Raw genomic sequence first — 27,107 nt, forward strand, 5'->3', positions numbered from 1 at the left:
ACTTGGCTGTTAAAAACTTGCTCTGCTTACATTCTCTCTCCTCTCCTATATCACCAGCATTAACTGGCCATTATTCTGTATTGTTGTTCCAGAAAACATCTGATCTTTATTAGCTTCTGTATATAGGAAATGAATATGCATAAAAATACTTGGAGGGGAAGGCCATTGGCCCAGTCTACCTGTCTCTTTCAGATATCAACCTTGTGTCTCAACCTCTAACCATATTCCCAATTCTGTTGTAGAACAGGCTACACACTGACACTGATACTCCTGGTAGGTTTTTCCAGATTTAAATGAAAAGATTCACAAGATATCCAGTCTCTCCAATATCAGGGCACTGCGGCTGCAGTGTATCCTATCTGCGGCACGGTAGCACAGTGGTTAGCACTGCTGCTTCACAGCTCCAGGGTCCCGGGTTCGATTCCCGACTCGGGTCACTGTCTGTGTGGAGTTTGCACATTCTCCTCGTGTCTGCGTGGGTTTCCTCCGGGTGCTCCGGTTTCTTCCCACAGTCCAAAGATGTGCGGGTTAGGTTGATTGGCCAGGTTAAAAAAAAAAAATTGTCCCTTAGTGTCCTGGGATGTGTAGGTTAGAGGGATTAGCGGGTAAAATATGTGGGGGTAGGGCCTGGGTGGGATTGTGGTCGGTGCAGACTCGATGGGCCGAATGGCCTCCTTCTGCACTGTAGGGTTTCTATGATTCTATCTGAGGGCTACATAGAAAAGAAGTAGGCTGGTTAGCCCCTTGAACTTGTTGCATCTTTCAATGAGAACCCAGCTGCTTTGTGACCTAATTCCATATTTTTGGCTTTGTCCCATGTCCTCTAATACTTTTGCTTAACAAATACATCAATCTCGGTTTTAAAATTAGCAATTGATTTGGAATGAATTGTCATTGTGGAGAAGAGTTCCAAACTTTTCACTGTGTTGAAGTGTTTCTTAATTTCTCTGAAAGGTTGTGTTCTCATCTTTAGAATATGTTCTGTGGTCTTCGACTACAACCACTGGAAATCTACGCTAATTGTTCTCTTCAATATCGTGAAAATTTAAATCAAAAGCCACAAACAAATTTGCCAGTGACATTCCAAGCAGTGCAGATGAAAGAAAATTATAAAATAGTAACAGATTAAAAGAATGGGCAGATAATGGCAAATTAATTTCAAAATGGATAAATGTTAGGTTGTTCACTTTGGGCCTCAAAAGGACACCACAGACAGAGCACTTTCTAAATGGTGAAAAGCTGAAATACTGGAGTTCTGGGTGCACATCAAATGTCATGAATAATTATGTCATGAGAGTAATCAAAGTTTAATGGAATACTGGTCTTTAGGGTTCCTGGGGATACAGCCGTAGTTTCCATCTCTCCATGTAATTTAACTTTTGAAGTTCAGGTATCTTTCTGAACTCCAGCAGTTCAAGAAAACAGCTCGCCACCACAGGGCAATTACGGATTGCTAAATGCTGGCCTTGCCAGCAACATTCACATCAAATGAAAAAGTAAAACAATTTTAGTAAATATAGACTGCATTTCCTACAAAGCCAGTATATTTTTCTTAAGGAGTGATGCCCAGACCTTTAAGGTGAACAGTTGAGGCCCCAACACAGACCCTTGCAGCGCACTGCTAAATCACGGCCTACCAATTACAGGACCTCCCGTTTATCCCTACTCTATCTCCTGCTCCATAGCCAATTTCCAAGCCAGGTCAATAATCTTCCTTCAGTTCCATGAGCTTTAGCTAAAGGTCTCTTACAAGGGACTTTAACAGATGTCTTCTGGAAGTCCAATACCCATACATGTTCTCTTGTCCACTACTTCAGTCACATCTTCAAAAAATTTCAATTGGATTCATCGGGCATGACCTACCACTTACAAGTCTAATGTGGCACTCTGATCAGCATGAAGTTCTCAATCACACTGTCCTTAATTATACTTAACCTAACATCTGTTGTTCAGAAATATGTTAACTGGGCTACAATTCTCCAGTATCTCTTGTTTCGCTAAATAGCAGAATAGTGTGCAATTTTCAAATCTAATGGAATGGCTTCTGAAGGCAGAGAACTTTAGAGGATTATATCTCACCTTTTTCTGTAAAACTTGAGATGGAAATCATAGCCATTGTTTTCTTCATTACTGTCATTAGTTTACGTTAATTTTGGTGAGTCCCTCTCTGATTCCTTAGAATATTGACATGCTGATCTCTACTGTAAATACTGATCATTTAACATCTTATTTTCATTGCCAAAATCACCATTATTAGTTTCAAAGGACTCTACATTGCTCCTGACTCCAGAATATTTTATAAAGTACAGACTGGAGTAATTTACAGCGCAGAAGGAGGCCAGTTGTCCCATTAAATCTATCACCGTGGAGCAATCCAGTCATTTTCTCATTACCCCTGCTTGATCCCTGTAGTCCAAAAAGGTTTTTCAAATTGCTTATTTTCACTTCCTCCACTTTGTGGGTAGCAGGTTTCCAGTTATTGCCACCCACTGCGTTTTTTTAAAAAAAGTCCCGCTCCTATTAAATAATGGTTTAAAAAGTTGGTTGATTTGTGATATCCCTTACAAATTTCTTTTCATCTTTTTACCCCTTGTATCTGTGCTTTTTCTTTTGGTTTTATGTTGTCTCTTATCTCTTTGATCATCAATAGCCGTTTTTGTAGGGTAAAGCTCTTGCCCCTTGGGGCTATAAATGTATCTTTGCAAGCTGCTTTATTGAGCACCTTTCACTGATTATCTGTTGTTTTACCCACAAACAGATTTGCCAGTTTACTATGATCATTCTCTGTCTCGTGACTTTGAAGTCAGCCGTAACTAAATTTAGAAAATCGGTGGCCATTTTACATTTCTGATTTAATAATCATAAGATCAATGTTTATTCATTGTCAAGCTATTAACAAAATCTGACTTCCTTATTACTCAATCTGTTATGACCTTATTGGTCCTCAGACACATTGTTACAGAACAAATCCTGAGTAATTAATTTTGTTTCTGACATGCTAGTCTGCTTGTCCCAATCTGTAATGAAGGTTAAATCCCTTAATGGCATCACTCTATTTTTACTGTATGTTTGTCTCTGCATTTATATCATGTAACCAGAGGGCCTCTATAGAATTCCTACTAAAGTCTTTCAATGCTTTTCTATTTCTTAACTATATACTAAAGCCTGCACCGACTGCTTGTTATTGGTTGTGTCCTTTGTTATCATTAATGATTTCATCATTAGTTATTAAGGCCCTTGCCCTCCACTATTTTCCCTGTCTTTCCTGTGGACTTTAAATCTGGTATATTTGGCTCTTAGTCCTAACTAACCTACAGCCATGTCAAACTTTCCAAATTGAATTTGCACATATTTTAATTCGGTTTGTTCATTTGCACAAGTGCTTCCCAAACCTTTCCTGCCTGAGACCCCATTTCGAGGCTTGAAAATTGCAATGACTCCAGAGTGAGAGCCAGGTGGGTATAGAACTGCGAGAGCGGGAGAGATTTCTGAGAGTGCTGGGTGGGGTCCGTTTTGTGAGTAACGTTGGGATACTGGCTTTTTGGAGCAGGAATTGGCCCTCAGATTCGGACACACCCACAACTTGTTTTAAATATGTGGAGTTAAAGGGACCTCAGCTTTTGCATTCCCCTGCTGCTTTTGAGCTCGCAACCCCAAAATCTGATGTCTGGTATCACGATCCTTGGTTTGGGCAACCCTGCTTTGCACTGTTTGTGTAAGGAATGCTTCTTTGGGGCCACGCACAACTAACCTGTCCTTCTGCTGTAATGTTTTACTTTTTTGTCTCCTGATTAATTACATCTTTGTTTTCCTTTTACCTGTAGCACCTAAACTACAACTTCTGATTTTTATTTGCCTTTTGAATTATTTATACTGCCTGTTCCACCTAAGCTCTGCAGCAGCTTGCCATATCTTAAACAGCAACTTCCAAACCTGCAGCCTCTCATCCAGATGGTCAAGAGCGACAAGTGCATGGGAACACCATCACTTTCAAGTCATGCGTTATCCTAACTTGGACCTACATCTGTTCCTTGATTGTCACTGGGTCAAAAGCGAGACTACACAGTGGGTGTACCTTATCCATGTGAACTACAGTGGTTAAAGAAAGTGGTGCATCAATAAGGATGGCCAACTTTGGCCTTGCGCCAATGACACCCATATTCTGAGACAATTAAAAAAAACTTCTAGGTGAATTAAAAATTGCTCTGAATTACTTTTCACCAATTTCCCTTTGAATTTGCCAGAGACAATTTGTTAGGATCAATTGTTAGATATTTTTCAAACTCCATTTTGATGCTGCTTTTCCAAAAGGGATGCGTTGTAAATTCCTCATCTGGTGCATTCTTTGTTTTATAATTTAAGATGCTCCGTTAAATTGGATTTGTACATAAGACATAGGAGCAGAATTAGGCCACTCGACCCATCGAGTCCATTCTGCCATTCAATCATGACATTTTTCTCATCCCCATTCTCCTGCCTTTTTCCCATAACCACTGATCCCCTTATTAATCAAGAACCTATCTGTCTCTATCTGAAAGACACTCAATGACCTGACCTCCACCGCCTTCTGCGGCAAAGAGTTCCATAGATTCACCACTCTCTGGCTGAAGAAATTCCTCCTCGTCTGTTTTAAAGGATTGTGACTTTCGCCTGAGGTTGTGCCCACTGGTTCTGGATTTTCCTACTAATGGAAACATCCTCTCCACGTCCACTCTATCCAGGCCTCGCAGTATCTTGCAAGTTTCAATAAGAACCCCTTTCATCCTTCTAAACTCCCGAGTACAGACCCAGAGTCCTTAACCGTTCCTCATACAACAAACTCTTCATTCCAGGGATCATTCTTGTGAACCTCCTCTGGACCCTTTCCAAGGCCAACACATAAGGTAGCAATGAGAAAATTTAGGTTCAGATTGTCATGTTTTGGGAAAGATCTGCATTTTCTAATTGGGAAATATTCTTGATGTCATAAGGCAGTTGCAGTGGTGAATCTATAGGGGGTTTGCATTGTTAAAACTGACTCTATCCAACATCGATCCTCTTTGTTACTTTTCAGTTTGACTAATTTGGAGCATTTGTCGCAGTTATATTCCCAGTTGATCTCGCTAAGCTGAGAGAAAATGAAAAGTAATGAATGCTGAATAATGCAACTGTAAATGTTGCAAATACTGAAGAGGTCAGCCCACATGTTAATGAGCATATTGATTGTAACCCTTCATTAACATTTCCTCTTATTTAAATTAGGGTGGCCACGCAAGTTTACTTGTAATAAATACTGAATAGTAACTCAAGAAAAAAGGGTGAACGATGAAGTAACCTCTTGATTAAAATCCTTTGTTATGATACGTTCAGTGATATTTTAACTACCTCATTTTGCAGAATTGCAATTCTCGGAAAGCTAAATAGCTTGGTTAAAGAGTGGATCCGGGATACTAGTGAAATTAAGGTAAGGCTGGTGCTTAATTGAAATTTCGTTTTTTCTTTGCATGTTTTATGCTGTCACTTGCAACTAGCATTTGGATAGATATGTTGGAGAATGATGCTCCAAGATCATGCTTCTGAAAACAGGCAGCTTTTTTTTTTTCAACGTAGTACGGGTGTGTGATCCTTCCTGAGAAATTGGTAATTGTGCACTGGGATTGAACAAACTAAAGGGTGTTTTAGTTTTTTGTAAGTAGCTGCAAGAATATTTGAAACATGTTCTATGTTGAATGCCGAAATTGGTTTGGGGGCTCCCAGATGAGGAGACTAGACTGCACAAAAGAAAAATGCCACAGATGAAGGAGCAGAAGCTCTCTTAACCTCTAAATATACCGAGGTGGCATCAGTGTGTAGGCTCGAACTTTGAATGCTGAATGCATCTAGCTTTACTCTTGATTGGAAAAAACAATGTATGTGCACTCATTATCATAAAATCCTCTCAAATTGGTAACAGCCTCGCCACTTGTATCATCTAGTTGTTGGTTTAGGTTTGCACACCACTCTAGGATTGGAGTGCACAATCTCAGCTGACATTCCAATAATGAGAGAGTACTACATTGATAAGACAGCAAATGACACCCTGTCTTCCTGTTCAGATGGACTGAAAATTCCCATAGCATTAATTGAGGAAGCGCAGTGAGATCTTCTGGCATCCTAACTGAGGTTATTTCTGAAGCTTGCATCACCTAAAATCAACTTATTGTTCATTGTTGCTATTTGTGGGAGCTATTTGTTCATCTGTATAGCACCAGTCACTTTGCTTCAAAATTTGCTAAGTATTTTGAGACATCATGAGAAAATTGTTAAGACACTATAGATGCGCAGATTAATTCGTCCTTCATAGAATATGTAAATTGTTGATTTTTCTTTTTCCTGCAGAACCTTCCACCATCCGTAATAGAGAATGTTGGTGGGAAAATTTTTACATTTGGCTCGTACAGATTAGGAGTGCATACAAAAGGTACGTTGTCGACTTGAATGCATTTGGCTAAAATCATTGTTATGTGCACATCCGGTGATACATCCACCACTGGATGGAATTTTCTAAGCTGCAGATCCCTATACCTACAGCAATGCTAATATTGAGGGGGAAAATTGGGCATTCTGAATCCACCAGTCCTAGTTAAAATTCCAGCCTTTGAATGACTTGTCAACATTTGCAGTAATGTCTGGGCACCATCAGTTCGATACATTTTGAATGGTGGGGCTGGCAAGAGAGGGGACAAGAATCTATTTTTTGGATTTATTAGAAAATTTCATTGAAAGCAATGGTTTAAAACCCAACTGATTGGACATGTGAGTTCCTTCTACCTGGCCTGAAGTTCTAATTATGTGCTGAGTATACAGATACTCCAGTTGTTCAGGATTGGGATGCAACTTCCAATCTTGGTAAATTTCAAGAGCTAAAAAGAAGTCCATTCACTAGTCATAAGACAGCAAAAGAAACATGTAGACCAAACCAAGCTGGAATATTAGATGTTGGAAATCTGAAAAGGCTGGAAATACTCAGCAGGTTAGGTACTATCTGTACAGAGGGGGAAAGGGAAATAAGAGTTCATGTTTCAGATTGACCTTTCATAACTAAAAGTTTGCAGATGTAATAGGTTGTAAGCGAGTATGGAGGCAGAAGATGGGTAAGAAAGGACAAAATGGAAATTCTGTGGTAGAGTAGAAGGCTGGAGTAATTAAATGACAACAAAATGGACCCTTTGTAAAATGGACATTGGGGAGCAGGCCGTGAAGAGCAAAAATGGTAAGCGAGATGCAGAATTTTTGGATTGCTACATCACACTCACCAAGGAATTGCAATCCTCTTGGAAGCAGTCCGCAGTTGCTCCTAGCTTGCAATGGGTTCTTTGTCCCCGTCTCATCGAGTGGTAACTTAGAGTGGCTGTCTCCAAGGGAGTTTTTCGGAGAGTTTTAAATTCATCGCTAGCAGAAAAGTCTGTTCCAATGAATTTTCTCCCCGGCCATGCCAGGACAAACCCCGTTGGGAACTTTAGATCGCTACAGAAAGCATCTTTTCGGCTAGGTAACGTTTCTTCCCATATCTGTCTTTTGACTGTCAAAGCCAAGCAACTTTTTTTCTCTGGCCACACAGAACCTATGCTGTCTGTGATATTGATTTGCAGGGAAGCCTGTAACCTGATTGCTTCCTCTGCCCTCTTCCCCATGGTAGCATGAAACACAGCCTTACATTTCAATAGAAATGCTAATTGGCTGTTCTTGAATTCAACTCTTTCATCTTTAGTAGAAAATGGACAGCATAACAATATACAATCTGGTACCTTCAACACTGTTTCTGGATTTTGGGAGAATTAGCAGTCTGAATATACATTGAGTAAACTTTGCCATTGTCTGCAAGCGTAAATACTTTACACTTTCTCAAAACTACCTGAGGCTTCCTCTGATTTCCCCTAACAATCCGACCATCCGGGCTTGTCGGGCAGAATTCCGAACAGGTCACGTGACTCTACACATTTATGCACAAGTTTAAAGTTACAGTCTCAAAATAGAATATAAATTTTACGATTGCTAATATTTATTTGGTGGATATGGTGCACATCAAATGGGTTGCTTGAACAATGTGTTTTCAGCATTGTTGGAGCTGCACTCATCCAGGCAAATGGGGAGGGCCTTTTCTCTCATTCCTGACTTGTACCTTGCAGATGATGGACAGACTGGAGAGTCAGAATTCAGAGTCTCTGGCCTATTCTTGTAGCTGCGGTATTTGAATCACTGGTCAAGTTAAGTTTCTAATCCATAGCCTCAGGATAGTGATACTTTTGGATGTCATGGGGAGGTGGTTTGATGGACTTTGGTTGGCACTTGTGTGGCATGAATATCACTTGTCAGCAAGCCTGAATGTTGTCCAGGTCTGGCAACATGCATATATGGACTATTGTGATCCTGGACCTGACCCCCAGGTTTTGGTAAGATCTGGTTAGGGACCAATAACTTTTATTTAAAGTAGACAATGTTTGAGATTTGAGGCACTTGCTAAGAGACTAAAACCACAAGTTTTACTGTACAAGGTCAGAAACATAAAACAATTTGCAATATCTACTATGTAGGGTTAATATAAGGTGTATGTAAATTAACAGGCAAAAAGTGGTTGAACAATGGTAGATGCAATCAAAACAGATCCCACGGATTTCTCAACCCACCCAGCCAATTGACACTAGGTTAACTAATCTCATTGAAACTCTGTCCCTCTCAAACGTTGTTTCAACTCGGATGGCCTCAATGACGGCTCAACTTGCAAGGTTTCAATCGCATCTCCTGAGACTCCAAAATATGTACTGAAGCATCAACTCACAAGCAGAACTTTAGCACTTTATCAGCCATGCCGGGTGGTTAAGACTGCTCCAAAGAGATACCTTTGCCTCAATGGCCCGCAGCATGGAGTTAGCACCTTCAATTACCACAGCTTCTCCGACCACAGCCCCTTTTCTGCTTGGAGCCTCTTTTTTTTCCTGCTCTTTCCTAACTGGGACCTCTCCCTGTCCCTTGTCTCTATGTCCCTCTCTGGGACTTCCTTTGCAACCCTTCTCTGTTCCTATCCTGGGACTCTTCTCGACTATAGCACTCTGCTCTCGGTCATGATCTGGATTTTTGCGTGTTTCTGTTTTTCTTTTTACGCTGGTACACTGTCCGGATAGCTTAGCCCTTTAACTGCTGGATTGTGCATGCACTATGTGAATTCCTGAGGACTTGGAGTTCCTGGCCCTTGCTTGCCAATGAGGTAGGTCTGAATTTCTTGACAACTGCTTCAGTATCTGAGGAGTTGTGAATCATACTGAACACTGTACAATCATCAGCAAACATCCCACTTCTGGCCTTATGATGAAGGCAAGGTCATTAGTGAAGCAGCAGGACATGACCCTGAAGAGCTCTTGCAGCAATGTTCTGAGGCTAAGTTGATTACCCTCTAGCAACTGCATCCCACTTCCTTTATGCAAGGTCTGACTGCAGCCAGCAGAGAGTTTTTGCCTTGATTCTCAACTTTAATTTTGCTAGGACACCTTGATGTCATACTAGGTCAAATGCTACCTTGATATTAAGGGCAATCACTTGCCTCACTTCTGAATTTCCACTCTTTTGTTCATGTTTGGACCATAGCTTAATAAGTTCTGGAGCTGACCATCAGTGAGTGGAGTTGTTGCCACTATATAGCACAGTCGATGCAAACTTGTATCACTTTGCTAATGATTTGAGAATCTAATGAAACAGCAGTTAGCCAGATTGGATTTTTCCTGCATTTCTTGATGACCAGGCATCCCTGGGCAATTTTCCACATTGGCAAGTAGATGTCAGTGTTGCTGTTGTACTGGAGCAACTTGGCTAAGGATGTCACTCATTCTGGAGTATACGCCTTCAGTACTACTGCGATGTTGTCAGGACCTGTGGGCTTTACTGTATCTAGTCCCTTCAACGTTCTGATACAATGTGGAATTAATTGAATTGTCTGAAGTCTAGCATACATAATGATGGAGACCTCGGAAGGAGGCTGAAATGGTTATCAGGCACTTCTGCCTGAAGATGGTTGCAAATGCTTTTGGTTTTGCAATAACATGCTGGGCTTCTCCATCGTTGAGGATACCAGCTCCAGTTACTTAATTGTCAACACCATCCACGATTGAATGTGGCAGGACTGCAGAACTTTGATGTAATCCGTTGGTTGTGGGATCGTTTAGCGCTCTATAGCATGCTGTCTGCTGTTCAATATGCCTGTAGTCTTATATTTCTAACTCTTGGACAACCTTTATATAGATGGCTGTTCTCTCGACCTCTGGGAATTACTATGTAGGCAGCATCTGTAACGCTGTTTTTACTGCTGAAGATGTTGAAGCCTTCCGTGTCTGCATTGAGTTAGCTGGGTACTACAATTAACCTTGATGGCTCTGTTACCAAAGAGAATTGGCCCTCATTTCTGTTCCTAATGACTGCACTAAACCATGCTGGAAGTTTGATATTAGGACTGAATCCAACTGCGGTGCCTCTGGGATTGATTAACCTGTTGAACACTTGCTGGAGGGTTTCATGTGCTGGTGGCGCCACATAGCAGTAAAATTCCAGACTTTCGGAGATGTATAGAGAAAGGGTGAATTTGGATATTCTATTAACAAGCGTGTTAAATATGCACAGTAAGGCAAAAACCCTTATTCTTTTAGGTGCTGATATTGATGCTCTATGTGTTGCACCTCGCCACATTGAAAGAATTGACTTCTTCGCATCCTTCTGTGAAAAGCTGAAGCAACAAGATGAAGTGAGGAATTTACGGGTAGGTATGGAGAATGTTGTATTGCTTGCATGTGTATGATGTTCATTGAATTTATGTGCTATATTGACTGTGATCTGTTTGTTTTTCAGGCTGTTGAAGAAGCTTTTGTCCCAGTAATTAAACTATCCTTTGATGGTATAGAGGTACTTGAGTATTAACTGGTTTGCATCGTTTTTCAGTTAAATTTGTAATTTATCTACAAGATAATATTTTTAAAATGTGATTTTTTTTTTCATGGTGGAATTAATCACTGATAGCTGGTGTAATTTTACAATGTTTAGTATTTCAAGCCTGTATATGTGAAATTAATTAAGAAATGCTGATATCAGTTAACTCCATATGCAATTAAATGTTTGCAAGTCTGAAGGTGAATTCTACTAAAACGAAGTGCGCCATAATATACTTATTGCACTCCCGTAAAGTAGCTGTTACATATATTAAATCAAAAATGCATAGAGGTAAATTTTCTAATATTTGAATCACAATGCGTATTATCTTTTGGGAAAGTAACAATTCGATCAGTTTAGGATGTCAAATCTTCTGTTTCAGATTGATATTTTATTTGCGAGATTGGCACTTCAGACGATCCCTGAAGATTTGGATCTTCGCGATGATGTGCTACTTAAAAACCTGGACTTGAGATGCATTAGAAGTCTTAATGGTAAGTGACTCTCAATTGTAAGTGCACATTGAATAACTTTGTTGTGAGAAATTGGGAGAAAAATATTTATTCTTGCCTTGGTCATGGGTTAATGAGAGAGGCAGAGTGGACAAAAGTGTAATTGTAATCTGTTTGTATTGAATATTTTACTGAGGGGACTGTTCCAGTTTAAAGAAAAGGGCTTTGGATGTAAAATTCAAGTCTGGTGTTTTTAACACTTGTTAAAAAATTATCTCTACCTGCTCTGCAAAAAAAACCCCAAACCAAATGGTTTAAAAGGCATTTAGAATCCCTACAGTCAAGAGGCCATTTAGCCTATCGAGTCTGCACTTGCTCTCCAAAAGTGCATCCCTTCTAAGCCCTCCCTCCGCTCTGCCCAATAACCCTGCGCATTTACCGTGGTTAATCCACCTAACCTACACATCTTTGGACTATGGGAGGAAACTGGAGGAAACCCATGCAGACGCAGGGAGAATTGCAAACTGCACAAACTCACCCATGGCTGGAATTGAACCTGGATCCCTGGCACTGAGGCAGCAGTGCTAGCCATTGTGGCATCCCTTTCACTAAGGTGTGCAACAGCTGTAGTTAGCTGACCTGTAGTGCATTAAGCCCTTGAGTCTTTCACCCACTGAATGTAAACCAGTCAGTGCAGGTGATGGAGCAGTAACGTTTTCCAAAACCAGCATCTTTTTTAAAGTCATGCTTTTAAGGCAAATAAGTTTAAACCCCTTTTGGACTGTTAAACTGAAACGTGTTTCTTGTTCAACAGGTTGCAGAGTCACCGATGAAATATTACATTTAGTACCAAACATTGAAAATTTTAGGCTGACATTGAGAGCAATTAAATTATGGGCAAAACGTAAGTTTTCACATTTTGTGTACAATCAATGTTCGAATTTGAGTTTTCAGGCATTCTTATGGTGACAGTGGTTACATTTTGTTCAGTATGAGAAAGACTTGACATACTAATGTCTGAGCCTTTCAACAAAGCACAACAACATTGCATCAGACAGTCTGTGTGCTTGCGGAATCTCTTACACTTTCAGCAAAGCCCACAGAGACCAATTTAACCCAATCATACCTTGCTGTTATTTGAGTAGCCCAATTACAAAATGTCTTTTAACCATCTGCCTACCCAAACCAGATCAAATTCTCAAGATCTCTGGCTTCCCGCAGCCTCTATTTGCATCTGGGCATCTGAAGTTCTGTTAAGGTGTTTATCTTATGGTTCTCATTCTGCAGCTGTCTTTTCGTGCATTCTAATAGATTTTTGCCAAAGGTTACCTTTTTACAATTTGGCCCCATTTCAAAATCTTTAGTGTCAAAAGCACTTGATCAATGAAGGTCCAAACCACAATTCCTCAGCCTCTTTTACACAGAGTGCATCACAAACAGGATTAAACACCTAGGGTAAGCTTTTCCCCTCTACCCTATGCGACATGTTTTGCAGGGCTGGCGGTGGGATCTTCTGATCCTGCCATTGTGAGTGGAGTTCTCCTTTGATCGCAACCTCGGCTGCCAGGTTAGTCAGTGGAGTTGCCGTCAGCAGGAATGGCCAGAAAATTCCCCCTCATAAGTCAGTATAAGACTCAGTATTTATGAACATCCCAGAAAGTGTACAATTAGTCATAGCATTTAATTTCATTAGAGGCAGCCCAATGTAGTGTTTTCTAGGATTCTTACAGAAGTATCGCTTTGACCTGATGGTGTCTAGCTTTGTGTTATTAAAGCTACATCTATTCAGGTGAGTGGGGAATATTCTATCTCAATTCTGCTGTGAACCTTCTAGATGGTGGAGGGGATTTGAAGGGGAATTCTCTCAGTTAATTTACACATTGCATGCGTATGCATGAATTTCTTAAATCTACTTGAAAGGCCTTGCTTGATGTGCTTAATGCAATGTGTTCAGACCCAGCCATGTTAAGGAAAATTGCTATCAGTAGACAAACTTGGGACTCCCATTTGGCACAGAATTGCTGCACTGCTCCCTGGACCAGTTAATGCATTAAACGGAAGGAAGAAACATTCTAATGTATATTATTCAGGGTTAGTGGTTCAGTTTGTACTGCCCTATGTTGAACTGAATTATGAATCAGGTTAAATCACTGCTTCATGCTGAATTAACTTTGTTCTTCTGGGCCATGGTAGAGTTGTTGCAGCTGTCCTTTGATCCTTAAGTAAATAATTACACTCATTTTGCCTCTGATTATTCTCTGCCTGAAAATACACGTTTGTGGATTCACATTAAGAACATAATTGTATTTTGTTGTGGTACCTCCAGTTGAATGCCCTAAAGACACTCTGCATGTAGGTTCTGATATGAAGAACAACTGCTTGGGTAAAAAGTAGCATTCTAGTTGTGTTCTGGAATAGTTCATGTTGCTGGGGACAGGCTGTTGGATTCTTCAAGCCATTCAAAACCATTTTCAGTGGGCAATGTTTCAGCCAAGCATTGAGTAGTGTTTGACTTGGAATTGTCACCTTTGAGATTTTGGAACCTCCGGGATTCACATTTCTTTAAATTCTGGGCTGTCCACTTTGCTGCCTGACCAACTGGTAATAGCATCTATTCCTGATAGGTGATTTTTAGCACTCACTTTGACATTTTACATGCTCAGCATTCCTCTATTTGACCTGGATACCAAAAGAAAAAGGAAGTGATTCCAGCTCATAGTCACCTGGAACCGAGTGGGGAAATTGGCCTTTACAAATGGGAGATGACCAACAAAGATGCTGTCCATGGTTCAAGTCAATGAACAATGGAATGCAGAACCAGGCCTTGTATAACAGTTGGCACAGATAAATTTCTGCTGTGCTTTATCAACTTTATAAAATAATGGCAGTCTATATTTGTGTACTGTGTATGCATAAAGTGATTTTTCAGAGTGGGGAAGACTAACCCATAGCACGGTAATCAATATTTTTCACTTAATCTTTCCTGGAAAATGGCCATGACTCAAATGTTCGAGCCTATTAGTTTATTTCTTTCTCCAGCTTGAATGTATGTTTGATGGATGTATTAAGTAATATCCAGCAACTGGGGACTGTGATTCTTGGTACTTCTCCAGCTTGACTTTGTCCGCCATAGCAATAATGTTATGCAGCCAACCAGTTCAATCCTGGTAAATGTTTTTAAAATGGCGGCAGAATTGTCACCTTCATCCTTGTTCTTACCTACCTCTCCTCCCTTCTATTCACCTTCCACTATTCCCCCACAGCTTCCCCCCCCCCCTCCATTTTCCACTATCTACTATTGTATGGAAGAACCCATTCAGAAGTCATTCTCCCATCTGCATATTGTTATGTCATAACCTATAGTTTTGAATGTCACTAATCTAAGTTAGAGAAGTTGCAATATGGCTGAGAAATTGAAAGGTTAAATCATAAATTAAATGTTGTAATGTGTGAAACATGTTAATCATGCTGAAAAGGAATCTTTTTTTTTAAAACAGGCCACAACATTTACTCTAACATACTAGGCTTTCTGGGTGGTGTGTCATGGGCCATGCTTGTGGCCAGAACATGCCAACTGTACCCCAATGCTGTTGCATCCACCCTAGTACACAAGTTCTTCTTGGTGTTTTCAAAATGGTGAGTGTTGCTTTCCGTGGATCGATCTTGTAATTAATTTGGCAGTATAGACTTAGAAACACATGATATAATGTGTGTACGCTTTTGCCTCCAGATTGTATAAATATTTTGCTGCTTATTCCTTTCACCCCACACAACCACCAAAAAAAAGTCTGGATGATGGGTCAATTGTTCGATAAAGGGAAGGAGGCGTATGGGGCAGTGGTTGGTAAATAAAGTTGAGGAACAGACAAGTATATGCCTGTATCAGGCTCTGTCCCTCAGTCTGCTCGTGCCTAGTGAAAAGAATTCTGTTCAGTCTTTACTGATGTAACTGTATCATCTCTTTGCATCTTCAGTGCCTCTGCATCCTTTTGAGACTAGAACTGTTCACAACTCCTTCAGTTGAGGTCTAACTAATATTTTGTACAAGTTTAACATAATTTCTCTGCTTACTTTACCCTTGAAAAGTACCCCAGTTCTTTGCTCTTTTCTGGCCTACCTGCATTGCTACTTCTAACTATTTATGTATCCATACTCCCAGATCCCTCTGTCCCACTACCCAATTTGGGCATGTATTTCCAAGGAGTATTTGGTATACTTATATTTTTTGTACTTAGATGTATCATCGCTCACCACTTTATATAGAAGTTTATTTACCACTTTGATGTAGCTTATTTAATTTTTTTTGAGTCCAATGCAAGTCATGCCTTGATCTTTGCATGGAGTTTTGACCAGTGTTCACTTTGTGCTGGTAAGATTAATAGAATTTTAAATAGCTACACAAATAAAATGCAGATTTTAAAAAATACATGCAGGTTTTAATTGTTGCTCAGTTTTATTTACATTACTCCTTTAGCTTATTTAACATGTGTTAGATGCTACATATAGTCAGACACGGTGCCCTGTCCTTTAGGCGGAAGGAGCATGTCCACATTTCGTATCGTTTTCAACTAAACAAAAGCTTGGGAGCATCATTCCCTGATTCATTTTCCAGGGCAATGCCTTGACCAATCAGTGCTGTCCTGCCTGTTTTGAATTTAAGCAATTAACTGTTCCCTGGTGCATTCTCCATGGCAATTGCTGTACCAATTTGAGTCCACTTGCCAACCAGCCAGCACACACTTCTCATGCAGTATAAATTGTTGTTCCCTTTGTTTGTATTCTTGCAAATTTGTCTTGATGAGCACAAGATGAAAAGCTTCGACAGCATGTCTGTCTTGTGTGCAATACTCTTCTTTCTGAAACAGTAAACTGGAATTGTTTTATTTTTAAATGCTACGTGAACACAGTAGCAAACCACATTTGTAACAGTGTCTTCCTTCAAAGAACTTGGCTCACCATGTGAAAACTGTTAAGCCTGTTAAAATCAGTGGCTTGACTTGGCCCTTCTGAGTTCCAGCTGTATTTTCTTTAAGAAAGTAATTCAAATTAAACTTTACCAAGACTTTTATTAAATAAATACTGTTTTAGAGTTACAACAAAGAACTCCATTTGTGAATCTTATAGTAGCTAATATACTCAATTGTATGCTTCTATTTATATTACAAAAGTGTGTTGATAATCACGGGCAGTAGCTGACTCACTTAAAGCACTGCTGGAGAGCACTGTGCGCACATTTATAAATTGCACAGCTGAAACTATTGGAATCACTACCTGGGAAAATTGGCAGCAATAACAGGTTTGCATTAGCTGGACTGGAGTTTTGATTACTTGGTAGCAAAAGCCACACAAGCTTTCGAGGCTCTAAGCCCCTTCTTCAGGTGAGTGGGAATTCTGTTCACAAACAGAACTTATAAAGACACAGACTCAATTTACATGAATAATGGTTGGAATGCGAATACTTACAACTAATCCAGTCTCCATTGTTTTGTTTCTTAAAGACTAGATTAGTTGTAAGTATTCGCATTCCAACCATTATTCATGTAAATTGAGTCTGTGTCTTTATAAGTTCTGTTTGTGAACAGAATTCCCACTCACCTGAAGAAGGGGCTTAGAGCCTCGAAAGCTTGTGTGGCTTTTGCTACCAAATAAACCTGTTGGACTTTAACCTGGTGTTGTTAAACTACTTACTGTGTTTACCCCAGTCCAACGCCGGCATCTCCACACCGTTTTGGTTACTAGCAGCATAGGCTATGTTAGTCTAAATAGATCCTCTTAATTACTAAATTACCTATACAAGTTAAACTGTAATCTTCAAATATAATAAAGTAGTATTGAAATGTTACATATGCTCATGAAACATTCTTGACTAGATGTAAAGCTGTGTAAATAAATCCAAAAGTGAAATTAATCCATCTGAGTTAGGTTTCGAGATAGCTTTGTTTGACAACAATATCTTAGAAAAAGGAGCGTTTAATCACCAAATGGACAACTGCCCAAACCAGTGAAGGATTAATTGGTAAAACCGTAGTAAAGCAATTACTGGAAACCCTGTTATGAAGTAGGGTGCAGGTTACTGAGTCAAAACCACTATCAAAAGTATGCCTTTGCAGTCCAGTATATTTGTTTCAGGAGATTCTGAAATATCAACGCTGTTGCTTTTTCTTGGTAGGGAATGGCCTAATCCTGTCTTGTTAAAGCAGCCTGAGGATTGCAATCTGAATCTACCGGTTTGGGATCCGCGGGTAAGTTAATTGTGACAGCTCTGAACGAGGCTGTGTTGGTTCAGGTTCTTGTACTGCGTTTTTTTTCACTGGCCCGAATGAAAGAAATGTATTCTGATGAAGATGCAACAAATATATAGAGGCTTAACAGCAGATGTAGGAAATCTGAGCTATGGCGATTGATCAGTAAATTATATTTTATGTGCAGTACTGAATGCTTTTCAGATGGTGTTTTATTTGTGTAATGTAGCGCTGCTTCATCAGCTGTTACCTCTTCAATTTATGCCTTGTGTTTTTGCAATAATTAAAGCATGGTATAGATGCATTTACAGGAAAGCTGGAACCTATATGAGGAAAAAAGAAATAGGATGTGGGAGGAGGCTCGTGCAGATTAGACCTGTGGGACCAAGTTACCTGTCTCTGATTCGTAATGGCGTGCAAGAATTTATTAAATCATTATCCCAGAGATTTTCAAACTTCATCCGAAATTGAGATGTTACTTCAGGGATTTTATTTCTCACTTAACAATACGAATATTATTTTGCTTCTTAATTTTGAATTGTTGTCTATTCAGGACCTGTAACAACTGTGGGTTATTATCTTGTGTATAGGTTAACCCAAGTGACAGATACCATCTTATGCCAATTATCACACCAGCCTACCCACAACAAAACTCTACATACAATGTCTCTGCATCTACACGTGCAGTGATGATGGAGGAGTTTAAGCAAGGTGAGTAATTGTATCAATAAAAACAGCAAATACTGGAAATACTCAAGGTCAGGTAGCATCTGTGGAGAGAGAGAAAACGTTTGTTTGACCATTCATTAATTTTATGCTTTTGTTTTGGAAGATGTACTGTATTTTTAAAATCAAACGTCTTCTAAGACTCTAGTCATGCCTTTCAAACCTTCTAATGTGTTACATGTAAGTAGAGGTAAGGAATCCACTTTGTTTCCTCACAGGTCTTTCGATCACAGATGAAATTTTAATGGGTAAAATGGAATGGTCCAAACTCTTTGAAGCTCCAAACTTCTTTCAGAAGTACAAGTATGTATTCAATTACTTATGAGTGGGACAAAGGTTGTGAGGGTTAGCTTATGTTTCACTTTTGGTTCCTGTACCCAGAGGCAACTTCCCTTCCTCTGCTCCCAAGAAAAAAGGAAGTAAATCTCTCCAACATTTTTGATTTGATTGCAACCCAACGCTATGAGTGGCTAAGTCGTAACACCTGAGCCTGGTTAAAACAATTTGAACTAGGAAATTTTCAACCTTGTAGCCACTGACCTAAAGTAACTATGGCTATTTAACTCTAACACCAGTTTTGTAGTACGACCTTAAGCAAATGTGATGGGCAATTTAATTATTCATTAATACTTAAACTCACTTGGTCTATGTTGTGAATTGATTTAATATTATGAAATGCCTTTTCACTTGCCCTTTTCCTTAAACTACTTGAAGTTTTTTTCTGAAATCCTTAGCCAGTTTTCGTATGATATCAAGATGGATTTCTTTCAGAAGAATATTATATTTTAAGTGAGATTCTTGATGTTTAGGATCTAAGTGCTTATTTTCCAAATTTATTTGGTACACCCTTATGAGAGACTGAGCATAATATTATCAAACTTGTCATAACTTTGTATCCACTTCCCTAATAAATATTTTTCTTAGCAAAATGGTGAAATGTCTGTCTGTCTGTTCACGGCTGTCCACAAAGTCAAAATGGAAATTTTGGTTTTACCCTCTCTGGATATATGAATGTAATCTAATAGCTTAATGAATCAGTAGGTAATTTTTGATTGTCAAAAAGGCTAAGGTTCCACTCATGGTCCATGTTGAAATAACTAATCTCATTGGGGTAACGTTGTAATTGGGACACCTTTGCTGAAAGGAAAAAAAATCAACTGGGCTTCTGAACCTCATTGGTATCTACTGATCAGCCAGTGAAAATGCATGCATTTTGACATGAAGGCAGCAATGTGGTTGGACTATGATCTGGTCCCAATTAAGGCAAGTGGATGGTGACCTTCTATAATTGGTTAAAATATGCTTGTTAAAAGTTCTTTCTGAATGCATGATGTATCTGCAGTAAAATAAGGGATGTGGTTTAGCTCTAATTGCTATTAGAGATATAATTACAAGGAAATATTCCAGGGTGCACACTATTTCGGAAAGACAAACCTGAGTCGCAAAACGGGTGGGGTAGCCCTGGTAGTAAAAGATAACTTAAGGACATTAATGAGAGAGGACCTGACCTCAGAAGATCATGAAGTAGAATCGGTATGGGTGGAAATTGGGAATGAGTCAGAAAATGCTGGCAGGAGTAGTTTACTGGCCCCCTAATAATAGTTACACTGTTTAACAGGGCATTAAACAAGAAATTATTGGAATTTGTACTTAAGGCAACGTAATAATTGTAGGGATTTAAATTTTCATATTGACTGAAACAGTCAACTTGGCAAAGATGGTCTAGAGGTTCCAATCTTATTAATTGATCTTATTAAATGGTAGAACAGACTCGAGGAGCTAAATGGCCTACTGCTGCTGCTCGTTCGTAAGATGATCGTATAGAATGTTTTGGTGACAGTTTCCTCTTTTAGTTGAACCAACTAGGGATAAAGCTATTTTGGATCTACTGTTATGTAATGAAGCACGATTAATTGGTCATTCTATCTGGTATTCTACATTCATGGTAGAAATCCACTGGGAAATAGTGATCATAATGACATTGAATTCCATATTAAGTTTGAAAGTGACACATGACAATCACAAAAAAGTAAACCTAAAGCCAATTAAGTATGAGGGGAGAACTGGCCATGATTAAATTGGTAAACAGACTAAATGATATCACGGTAAATAAACAGAGGGAAATATTCTTTAAAAAAATTCAATGTTCAATCAAAATACATTCCACTGAGAAACAACGCGAAGGACCCATATGTGGCTCACTCAAAGCTAAGGATAGTAATAGATTAGAGGCTTAAAATATTGCAACGGACAGTAGAACATCAGTATTTGGAGTGTTTTCGAAACCAGCAAAGGATCACCAAAAGGTAGAATGAGAGTAAATAAGTCAAATGTAAAAAGAGCTTTTGGAAGAATATAAAAAAGGAAGAGAGTAGCTAAAGCAAACATTGGTCCCTTAAAAGCAGAGACAGGAGAAATAATCGTGGAAATGAAGAAATGGCGAAGTAATTCAACAGATACTTGTGTCTGTTTCACAATAGAAGACAAGTTTCATACCAGAAATAAATGGTGATCTGGAGGGCTAAAAGAGTGGGGAAATGAAGGTGATTAATACAGGCAGAGAAAAAATATTGGAGAAACTTAAGGGACTGAAATATAACAAATCCCTGGGAATGATGGCCTACACCCTCGGGTTCTAATAAAGATAGTGGATGTGCTGGCTATGATTTTTCCAAAATTATTTAGATTTGGGAATGGGCGCATCAGGTTGAAAGTTAGCAAACACAACACAGCTTTTCAAGAAAGGAGAGAAAGAAAATAGAGAACTACTGTTAGCCAATCACCTGCCATTGGAAAGCCTGATCTGTCATTGGGAGATGCTGGAATCTATTAAGGAAGCCTTAACAGCTGCAAAGTATATAATTAGAACAAAGCAACATGATTTTACTGAAGGAGAATTCTGTTTGGCAAATTTATTTCAATTGCATTACTTTACATTTGAGAATTTAGGGTAAATGAGGGGTAGCTAGTAGATGTAGTGTACATAGATTTTCAAAAGACATACGCTAAGGTGTTGCACACAAGGTTAATAAGCAAGATAGGGGCTCATGGTGTTGGTTGTAATATTAGTAAGGATAGAGAATTGGTTAATGGACAGGAGGCAAAGACTGGGCATAAATGGGGCATTTTAAAGTTGGCAGACAGTGACTAGTGAGGTGTCACAAGGATCAGTCCTGAGGCCTCAGCTATTTATGATATTTATTAATGACTTGGATGAAGAGGCAGTGAGTAATGTATTCACATTTGCTGATACAAAGCTAGGTGGAAAGGTAAGCTGTGGGGAGGACATAGGCTGCAAAGAGATATAGAGAGGTTAAATCAGTGGGAAAGGGTGGCAGATGGAATATACTGTCGGGAAGACTGAAATTATTCATTTTGGTTGTAGAAATGGAGAAGCAGAATTTTTTTAAAGATGTGAAACTTGTAAATATTGAGAGAGATTTGGGTGTGCTTGTGCAAGGGACATGCAGCGTGCCGGAAAAGCAAGCAATTGGGAAGGCTAATGGCGTGCTGGTCATTATTGAAGAGAGGATTGGAGTACAGAAATAAAAGTCTTGCAACAATTGGAAAGAGCACATCTGGAATACTGTGCAGTTTTGGTCTCCATATTTAAGGAAGGATTTAGTTGCATTGGAAGGCAGTACAATGAAAGCACTTAGGCTAAGGAGATTTCTAATGATGGACTGAGTAAATTTCTACATTATAGAGAGAATACAAGGCAATCTTATTGAAACAAACAAGATTCTGAAGGAGCTTGATAGAGGAGACACATTGTTTCCACTGGCCAGAGAATCTATAACATGGGGGCACAAACTCGGGGCAAGGGGCCGATCAATTAGGACTATGGTGAGGAGAAATTACTTCATTCAGAATTGTGAACTTTTGGAAATCTCTACCCCAGAGGGTTGTGGTTGCTTCATTGCTGAATACGTTTATGGCTTGGGTTTTGGTGTCTCAAGAGACTGAGCGATATGGGGAGTGGGCAGCAAACTGGAGTTGAAGGCAAAGATCAACCAAAATCATATTGAATGGTCAAATCCCGTATCGAATGGTTGAAAAGGCTCGATGGGCTGTATGGTTTCTATTTCTTTTGTCATATTCATTCCATTTAAGACCACAGGGAAAAAAGAGAACCTGTAATGAGACCTTAGTATCTAGTGTCTTTTTGTTTGCACGTTTATGGCCATTTGCTGAACTTGAATACGTAGGCTGGCGCAGGAGCAAAGACTGTGGGAAATCAGATTTGGATGCCAAAGAAGCAATGTTTCCTGAGACTTTATGTTCCAGGAAACACTTGAGGTATAATCTGTACCTTGCAGTTGACAGCATCCTGTTATGACAACAGGCATAAAGTTGAATGTAATTTAGATAATTTCCTCCAGTGTCAAATTTGTTGGAATAACTTCAGCTTCCATCTGCTGGTAAGAATACAAGGAAAAAAAACTTGCCTGAAGTCATCCTTTTGCCAACAGCTCTAAATCTGTCTTGCGCACTGTATGCATCTCGGCACATATTCTACCTTAAGGTCACGTACACTCAAAGTTAGTGCAGTTGGTGCTGTTCTGAGTTTTCCCAATTCATCTGAGTTCCAATATTTTGCCCTCTGTCGCATCCCCGCTGTTTTAAAATTGCGACTTTTGTATGGTCGAGCAGGTTGTATGCCTGAAGAAGATTTATCTGACTCCAGAGTCATTGAGCTGGAGTGAGAGTTGGAGACATTCTGACAGATAACTGGAGGGGAAAGAGTATTTGGACAACTTGCTCCAGACCTTGGTCACACCCTTGTAGTTGGGTACAGGATCGGAACAAGGTTGATGTGACAATAGTGTACTGAGTAAGGGGAGTCCCCTTACACGGAACAAGGAAGGATCCATTGGTGGTGTATTTTGCCAATTTGGTGCCAGGGTAAGGGAGATCTTGTACCAGTTTGATAGGATTTTGGAGGGACAAGATCCAACAGTTTGGGTCCCTGTTGGGACTGACCTCCCAGGAAAGAGGTCCTGTTCAAATAGCACTAGGGGCTAAATTTAAAAAAAAACAAGACCTTGAGGATTATAATCCCTGGATTAATTGCCGAGTTGTGTTCAAATTGACATAAGCAAAATAAGGAGGTAAATGCATGGTTCAAGGAATGGCATGGGAAAGAAGGGTTCCATCTTGCAGGACCCTGCCACCAGTACTGGGACAGCAAGGAACTGCACTTGAATCGGTTGTGACCAGGCAGGGTTTGAGCAGCAAAGATTAATAAAGCATTCACAAAGATGTTAAACTAGTAAATGAGGAATGAGCTCAGGTGAGAGTTTGTATAAAGAGCTATTCTAAACCAAAGAGTAATAGTGAAACTGTGTATTAAACACTACATTAAAAGTGAAAAATGAGAGACATTAGAACGGAAGCCCAAATAAGCATTCTACATTCAAATGCACGGAGACAAATGGAATGAATTTCAGGTGAATTAATTGGTGCATTAGAAGCACTGAACGTCCAAAGAGATGTGTATCTATTTACTTGGATCATTAAAAGTCATGAACAGATGCAAAAATATCAAAGCCTTTTGGAAAACAGGCCTTCAGAGTACAAGAACATTATGGGGGACTTTTCCATCCCACCTGTCCCAGGAATCGTGGTTTGGGGGGCCACCTGTCCCAGGAATCGTGGTTTGGGGGGGGGGACCATGCAAAGACAGATTAAACTTGAGTGGGATTTTCTGGTTTTGGGGCGAGCGCGGCTGGAAAATCCCGCCCAAGGTGTTAACAGCCACGCTATTCTATAAGAGCTTGTTAGACTGTTTTGTTGCAGACACTACACCGGCGGAAGGATATGTTGGTCTTTTGGGGGAGTGCAATGTAAATTTATTAGAATGGTACCTGAAACCCAAGGCTTAAATAAAGAAAGAGATTCTACAAACCTTAATTTTGCTCCCTGAAATTAAAATTAAGTGGTGGTTTGATTAAAGCTTTCAAGGTATTTAATACGGACTGATCAGGTAGATGGGAAGAAAGTATTTCCATTGGTTGGAAATTTAGGACGAAGGAACATAGCCTGAAAATTAAAGTCAGGCCTTGCAGGTGTGAAGCTAGGAAACTTTTCTACAAACAAGCTGTGGTAGCCTTTGGAACTATATTCTGAAAGCAGCAGATGATAGGTCTGTTAATTTTAAACCTGAGATTGATTTTTGTTGTCCTAAAGTATTAAATGATGTGGAGCAAAGGTAGTTTTGAATAAAAAAATCAAGAACTGCTGTAAATACTCAGCAGGTCAGGCAGCATATATGGCAAGGAAAAACAGTTGGCATTTGAAATTGATCTTTCAGGTGTCAGTTATTCAATCTCTTTATTTGTATACAAGGATTGTTGTCATCCTGTGGGGAGGAGAAACTACTTGGCATTACTGCTCCTTTAGAACTTTGCCATGTACAATCTCTTGGTTTGAATATATTTCTGTTCCCTTCCCCCCCCCCCCCCCATCTCATAGTCAACTCACTGGATTCAAGATTGCCTATTAATGGCTGACTCCCATAGTCTTGCTGTTAGCTATCATAGAATCATAGAAATAGATATGATTTCTTTTTCTTTAGATTTGTGCAGTCTATTAAAGTTTTACTTTCACTTTTTGTTCTCCCACTCTTGGATTGGTTTAAATTTTCATTCCACCAACCCTCTAGATGCAGTGCCTATTGTTGTAGATCCTTTCTAGGAATCAGTAGACAGTTTGTTTCATGTTGCACAGCTTTCAGCCTTCTGGAGCCTTCATGGTTATGTACTACTCAACATGTTAGTCGCCCTCTTGCCTAGAATAGTTCCAAGTGAGTGACTATAGTGCAGGTTCGTGACTTAAAATTTTTGTTCCCAATGCAGAGGTTTGTCCAAAGCAGTCTTTTGAGCTCAGCATTGTCACTGCTTTGGTTTGGTAGAGATTGAATGGACGAAGGCATTCTACAATTTCATTGCATCATATTGTGCAATTTAATCATGTGGATTTAGGTGACAGCCATGACCTCATTAACCTGCAGAATTGACATGTGGGGTGACATAGTGGTTAGCATTGCTGCCTTAGTGCGCCAGGGACCCAGATTCCATTCTAGACTTGGATAACTGTGGAGTTTTTGTGAAGGCTAGGTCGTGCCTCACAAGCCTTATTGAGTTCTTTGAGAAGGTGACCAAAGAGGTGGGTGAGGGTAAAGCAGTTGATGTGGTGTATATGGATTTCAGTAAAGCGTTTGATAAGGTTCCCCACGGTAAGCTATTGCAGAAGATACGGAAGCATGGGATTGAGGGTGATTTAGCGGTTTGGTCAGGAATTGGCTAGCTGTAAGAAGACAGAGGGTGGTGGTTGATGGGAAATGTTCATCCTGGAGTTCAGTTACTAGTGGTGTACCACAAGGATCTGTTTTGGGGCCACTGCTGTTTGTCATTTTTATAAATGACCTGGATGAGGGCGTAGAAGGATGGGTTAGTAAATTTGCGGATGACACTAAAGTCGGTGGAGTTGTGGACAGTGCGGAAGGTTGTTGCAGGTTACAGAGGGACATGGATAAGCTGCAGTGCTGGGCTGAGAGGTGGCAAATGGAGTTCAATGCGGGAAAGTGTGAGGTGATTCACTTTGGAAGGAGTAGCAGGATTACAGAGTACTGGGCTAATGGTAAGATACTTGGTAGTGTGGATGAACAGAGAGATCTCTGTGTCCATGTGCATAGATCCCTGAAAGTTGGCACTCAGGTTGACAGGGTTGTTAAGAAGGCGTAGAGGGATTGAGTTTTGGAGCCAGGAGGTCATGTTGCAGCTGTACAAAACTCTGGTGCGGCTGCACTTGGAATATTGTGTACAGTTCTGGTCACCAGCATTGGAAAAGGTGCAGAGGAGATTTACTAGGATATTGCCTGGTATGGTGGGAAGGTCTTGTGAGGAAAGGCTGAGTGACTTGAGGTTGTTTTTGTTAGAGAGAAGAAGGTTAAGAGGTGACTTAATAGAGGCATACCAGATGATAGGATTAGATAGGGTGGATAGTGAGTCTTTTTCCTCGGATGGTGATGGCTAGTACGAGGGGACATAGCTTTAAATTGAAGGGTGATAGATATAGGACAGATTTCAGAGGTAGGTTCTTCACTCAGAGGGTAGTAAGGGTGTGGAATGCCCTGCCTGCAGCAGTAGTGGACTCGCCAACATTAAGGGTATTTAAATGGTCATTGGATAAACATATGGATGATATTGGAATAGTGTAGGTTAGATGGGCTTTAGATTGGTTTCACTGGTCGGCGCAACATCGAGGGCCGAAGGGCCTGTACTGCGCTGTTGTGTTCTATGTTTGTACCTTCTCCTTGTGTCTGTGTGGGTTTCCTCCAGGCGCTCCGGTTACCTTCCACGGTCCAAAGGATGCGCAGGTTAAGTGGATTGGCTGTTAAATTGTCCCTTAGTGGCCAAAGATGTGTGGATTAGCTATGGTACATGCGCAGGGTGATGAGGATGGAGGGGTGGGCCTGGGTTAGATGCTCTTTCGGAGAGTTGGTGCTGACTCAGTGGACCGGGGATTCTATGGGAGTAAATGCCGATCTCTGTTCCAATGATGAGGAGATTTCTGCTATTGTCAGATTCTGCTGAGGTGATGCAATTGAAGAACTGGTTCTCAGACTTCCTATTAGGCTTCGGTTCCTTTCTTCCTGAAGAAATACATTCATTACTGATCCAGAATGGTTTAGAGGGAGTGGGGATCTTAGTTTCCGTCCTCCTATTGTGTACCACAAACAATAATTGACTGAGGG

The 27,107-nt window shown here is 40.0% G+C and overlaps 1 protein-coding gene across 1 annotated transcript in view; it reads left to right on the forward strand.

Moving 5' to 3' along the window:
* The window catches only part of LOC144507304 (poly(A) polymerase beta-like), a 61,826-nt gene that overhangs the window by 11,538 nt on the left and 23,181 nt on the right, over positions 1-27,107 (forward strand). Inside the window, exons 3-12 of the mRNA XM_078234373.1 lie at positions 5,377-5,443; positions 6,358-6,439; positions 10,653-10,762; positions 10,852-10,905; positions 11,312-11,423; positions 12,196-12,285; positions 14,879-15,017; positions 17,551-17,623; positions 18,214-18,334; positions 18,568-18,652. Coding sequence (XP_078090499.1) covers positions 5,377-5,443; positions 6,358-6,439; positions 10,653-10,762; positions 10,852-10,905; positions 11,312-11,423; positions 12,196-12,285; positions 14,879-15,017; positions 17,551-17,623; positions 18,214-18,334; positions 18,568-18,652 — 933 coding nt within the window. The remainder of the gene's footprint in view (positions 1-5,376; positions 5,444-6,357; positions 6,440-10,652; positions 10,763-10,851; positions 10,906-11,311; positions 11,424-12,195; positions 12,286-14,878; positions 15,018-17,550; positions 17,624-18,213; positions 18,335-18,567; positions 18,653-27,107) is intronic.

This window comes from Mustelus asterias, chromosome 18, assembly GCF_964213995.1.
Source record: "Mustelus asterias chromosome 18, sMusAst1.hap1.1, whole genome shotgun sequence".
In the NCBI taxonomy this organism is placed as follows: Eukaryota; Metazoa; Chordata; class Chondrichthyes; order Carcharhiniformes; family Triakidae; genus Mustelus; species Mustelus asterias.